This window comes from Lygodium microphyllum, chromosome 3 (assembly GCF_053477565.2).
Source record: "Lygodium microphyllum isolate KBCC chromosome 3, Lygodium_microphyllum_v1.1.10, whole genome shotgun sequence".
Classification (NCBI taxonomy): Eukaryota; Viridiplantae; Streptophyta; class Polypodiopsida; order Schizaeales; family Lygodiaceae; genus Lygodium; species Lygodium microphyllum.
This window is the reverse complement of record NC_141137.1, coordinates 48,282,429-48,287,428: the sequence shown is the minus strand read 5'-3', so window position 1 is coordinate 48,287,428 and position 5,000 is coordinate 48,282,429. Positions and strand designations below refer to the sequence as shown.

General features: G+C 41.8%; 1 protein-coding gene across 2 annotated transcripts in view; it reads left to right on the top strand.

Moving 5' to 3' along the window:
- The window catches only part of LOC148038304 (uncharacterized), a 4,586-nt gene extending 490 nt beyond the window's left edge, over positions 1 to 4,096 (top strand). Inside the window, exons 1-7 of one of the 2 annotated variants that reach the window (XM_087670407.1) lie at positions 1 to 393; positions 561 to 614; positions 799 to 1,035; positions 1,622 to 1,727; positions 2,004 to 2,045; positions 2,642 to 2,698; positions 2,922 to 4,094. The exon at positions 1 to 393 is cut by the window's left edge and continues 490 nt beyond it. In XM_087670407.1, the coding sequence (XP_087526533.1) occupies positions 206 to 393; positions 561 to 614; positions 799 to 1,035; positions 1,622 to 1,727; positions 2,004 to 2,045; positions 2,642 to 2,698; positions 2,922 to 3,587 (1,350 nt within the window). In that variant the 5' untranslated portion in view covers positions 1 to 205 and the 3' untranslated portion in view covers positions 3,588 to 4,094. Of the gene's footprint in view, positions 394 to 560; positions 615 to 798; positions 1,036 to 1,621; positions 1,728 to 2,003; positions 2,046 to 2,641; positions 2,699 to 2,921 lie in introns of both variants that reach the window. The other variant, XM_087670409.1, reaches the window with a different exon arrangement.
- Positions 4,097 to 5,000: the final 904 nt, after the last annotated feature.

Genomic DNA, 5,000 nt, shown 5'->3' with positions numbered 1-5,000 from the left:
TCTTGCCTTGGTTACGGCTGGCCGCGGAAGATCTTGTCCAATTTTGTCTTCTCCTTGTCGGGCAATCTCCCACCGAGTCTCGTTCCTCCCACAACTCTAGCTTCTCCGGGTCTGTCTGCCCCTCTCAGCTCTCCCTCTCTTGGCTCGTATAGTCAGCTCCTGTCTGTCTCAGGGGGAGAGAGGGGGGGGCGGGGGCGCGCTGGAGATGGCTGATCGTCATATAAATCCTATGCTTACTAACAATAATCAACAGCAGTCGAGGGGTCCGTCTGGCCTTCCTCTCATCAACCACCTTCTACAACACACCCTCCGCAGCCTCTGCCACTCATCTGACCCTCACTGGGTCTACTCTGTCTTCTGGAGGATCTTGCCAAGGAACTACCCCCCGCCTAAGTATATCATCAAACCTCTCTCTCTCTCTCTCTCTCTCTCAATCACATCATCGTTGCTAATTGAGCCTCTCCTTTCATAACTATTAGCATCTTATTATTCGAATTCTGTCATACTATTCCTCCCCATGATCACTGCCACTCATCCATGCTAATTGGCTGGTCATGCAGGTGGGACTCTCAAACAGGACCCTTTGACAGAAGCAAAGGTAACAAACGTAACTGGTAAGCTTATGTCAAGTTGAATTTCTCATCCAGTTTTTGAGATAAAGCAACATGTATTGAACTTCTTTTTTTCCCCCTAGCCACTCAACAGACATTGATCAATCGATATTCAATGGGTGATATAATTTAGCCAATTTGCTAACCTGGCAGCTCTTAATATTTTCCTCAAAATTTGTGTATGCAGGATTTTGATGTGGGAAGATGGATATTGCGACTTTGCTGCGTGCTGTAAAGACAGTGGAAGCGTGGTGAAAGAGGAGCGAAGAGAGCAGAATAACACAGTCATCTGCCATGCTAATGGTGGAGATCATCGTCATCATCATGCGGAGGAAGTGCAAGATCACAGCCCCACTTCTTGTTGCAGCTTGCAACCCGAGCTCTTCTTCAAAATGTCTCATGATGTCTACAATTACGGGGAAGGGTGAGCTCGAATTGCTCTTGATCAAGTGCCCTCCGTTCGATAATGAATCAGGCATAAATGGATTGACTATAAAATAGTTAAACCCTTTACAGCATATCAATTAGCACTAATCGAGGAATGAATGAGCATTTATAAGCTAATCTAGGTAATTTTTACTGTATGGATTATCAAGCTAGCTTGGGGTTGCAAACTGCATAATCACTGTCCAACGAATGTAAATGCACGAGGCACTATTAGCATAGAGAGAGCGCATATCAATTAGCACGAATCGAGGGATGAATGAGCATTTATAAGCTAATCTAGGTAATTTTTACTGTATGGATTATCAAGCTAGCTTGAGGTTGCAAAATCACTGTCCAACGAATGTAAATGCACGAGGCACTATTAGCATAGAGAGAGCGCGCGAGCGAGCGAGCGAGCGAGTAGTGGTAGTGCTGTTGTTACTTTGAATGTTATTAAGCAGCTTAATTACAAGTATCCACGACGTATCTTATACATTGATTGGCTGTGATTACATTGATGTATTATATGTATAATTTCTGTGTAACGGGCATGTCATTGTATGTGGTAATTGTTGACGCCACAGGCTGATGGGAAAGGTGGCAGCCGATAACAGCCACAGATGGATTTATCGCGACCCTTCCGATCAAGACGTTGCATACGTATCTCCTTGGCAAGGCTCTCTTGATTCTGTAAGCTATTATGATTGCCCTGATTTCTTGTAGTTACGGTACAGAGATTTGCAGTCGACCAGCTTTTGAAGCAACGTAACAAATCAGTAGTTGCTAACTGATTGGCATCAGCTTTTATTGAATGGCTCGGAACTGATTAAGAGTTCATATATCTGCTCTCCATAACTATAACGAATAAATACAAGTTTTGTCTCTTTGTATGTTTTATTTAATGTCAGCCGATCAAGTATTGATCTTCTTTTGTTCCTTTGTTTACCTTTTTCTTTATGTTGCTAGCATCCTCACACATGGGAGGCACAATTCAAAGCCGGAATACAAGTAAGGCTCCAGTCCTAAGCCTCTCTCTCTCTCTCTCACACACACACACACACACACACACACACACACACACACACACACACACACATTTATAACAAGAACTAAGGCTCGTTAAGCCCTCTTCTACACCACACTCACATTTATATAACAAGAAATATTATTACAATGCACCACTTAGTTGCATTTAAACCATGGGCATTGCTCATGATTGTAATGTTGATTAAGATATGGCCATGTCACATGTGTACACATTTACACCACATACACATTTATATAACAAGAAATATCATTATAATGTACCACTCAGTTGCATTTAAACCATGGGCATTGCTCATTGTAATGTTGATTAAGATATGGCCATGTCACAAGTGTATACATTTGGATGACCATGCATGCTTGCTTGTAGTTTCCACAATACTTTTGGCTTTCTCGAAACTCAGTTCAGTATAGCACAAGATGTAAACCAAAACCTTTGTATCATTTGCATGAGTTGCTAGTGGCTAGGTGATGATATCATAGAAAATACATGGGATGAAGTTAGTATTGTTTCACCCTAAGGAATCATTAGATTTACTTGATGTTGGCTATCTTAACAGACTATTGCAGTTATAGCAGTTGGGGAGGGGCTTCTGCAATTGGGATCGACCCTCAAGGTTAATGGCATCTATTTTTGTTATATTAACCCTTTTATATCTTTGAACATGATAAGTGAAGATAGTTAAGGGGAAGGGATACAAGGTACTCTTGAGACAATTTTTGAAGTGATATATGCCCCTCTTATCCAATTTCTCTTAACTTCTTCGCTTTCGCAAGTATTGTATGTTTTTCATGGGGGAGGGGGAGGAGCTTCACTTTGACCTCTCCTTTCCTATGCAGATTATGGAGGACCTTAATTTTGTGATAATGCTCCAAAGGAAGTTCAATTATTTGCAAAGCATCCCCGGTGTATTTGCGCCGCACCCGATGGCAGAAGTGCTAAGGATGAATGGCCTACCGTCTCCATCAATGATGTATCAATGCAATAGTCCAAGCATAGAGTCGAAATTGAACAACAATGTGATGGGTGTAGGAGTGGGGAACTTGTATGGGGCAAAGAACTCCTACCTTGGTGTCAAGAGGCCCTTAGAAGGATCTGGGGACACATGCAATGAAGACTATACCAAGGCCGCTAACATCCTACTTAGCGAGCTTAATCCCTCATTATCATTAATTCCCAAGCTGGCACACAATGATATCAACGAATATTGCGTCCCCTCATCCAATCACGTGCTCCCCTCCATGTCGAGCCTGCAGGCCCTTCTCTCGAAGCTTCCGGCGGTGACGTCATCCACGGTTAATCAGTGCGAGATTAGTGCAAAGCCTGGCCCGGCGATGCCGTCCAAGCTGGCCAGAGGGTCGTCGACGGCTGGAGATGGCGCCACGTCGCCACCCGTGGTGGTGATGAAAAGGGAGGACAATAAATCTAGCAGCAACAATAATTTGATGAAAATTGCGGACAGCTGGCCCCCGGACGCCACCTTAATCGACTCCCTGCTGGGCTAATTAATCCGGATTAAGACCTTAACCACTCCACGCCCTTTGTAACTAATGTACGTAGTCATCGTTATCATCATCATTATTATTATTAGAAAATGCGTGTGTGGCGTACGGCAATATATATACCAATCAATGCTTGAATGCTTGCAAGTTGTGTCCAGCATTACTTTCGCGTAGCAAGCGAAGGTCAATTTGGTTTCAAGGACAGCTCCGGTCTCCTTGCCTTTCCCCATTACGTTCCGTCCCTTTCTCTTCCTTTGGTTTCCTCCCCTTAACCCTTAGACCCCAATGGACACATCCCGGATGATCACCAATACCCGAGTTTCAATAAATTTTCCTACCTTTGAAATTGCACATTATATACTATATAGCCTTTGTCTATCTTGTTGGCCTTTGCAAACTCTTGCATGCTTAAATTCATGTCAACTTCAAAGGACATGCCTTTCCTCTGTGGTCTTTGTCCATTCATACATGAGGTGTGTGCCCCTATTCATTGTGCACATGTTCACTAGGGTAGCCTCCATACGAGTCTTTATGTCCCCTAAGAGTTCGGATTCATCATGTCTTTTTTGAGTGTGAGTCTTCACTCTTGGGGGTTATAAATATTAAAGATCGTGCACAAGATTCAAGGCTAGGGTAAAGGGCTAAGAATTGGTGATGCATGTGTCTCATTTAGAGATTTACAAGCACTAGGTCTAATCCACCATCGTGATCTAGGCAAAATGGCTTTGCATAGTTAGCAAATGAAGATCATGAAGAGATGATGAGCAATTTTGCAAAATTTATAGAACAAACATGACCAAAGCCCAGACGCTAGTGCAGGTTTCATGTGAGAACATGTGTTGATTGTAGCATGGAGTTCTCGAGATGGGTTTTGTATTCAATATTTTTTTGCATTATTAAAAAAAGTTGGGTTGTGTATTCAACATTTTTAGAACAATGTACAACAATACATATATAGCAGCACATAATCGCTTTCGATAGAAGATATGTGTTTACATATGAAAAGGTGCCAATTTGCAATTGGTAGTAATAAGGGACTTTATTGATGCACCTTGAACACACGTGATATCTAGGATAGGCTACAATCTTAGCACACAAACATAACAAACTCCACTTGTATGCAAGTGGAAAAACCTTGATCATCCATTTCTCAATAGTCTCAATTGGCCTTTTAGATGGTTTGAACATAATCTTTGTACTTGTTTTGAGATTACACCTACATATGTGCTTCTCAACATATGTTGTTAAAAAATTCTAATCGACTATGGTAGTGGTCAAAAAGTTGCATTGACTTGAGCATAAAGTGAAATGACATCGTACATATTTTGAAGCAATTGCACTTCTACTGTAGTTGGATTAGACTAATAGTCATTCCTTTGTTTTGAAAATTACTCAAATGTGATATTTAATTTTTTA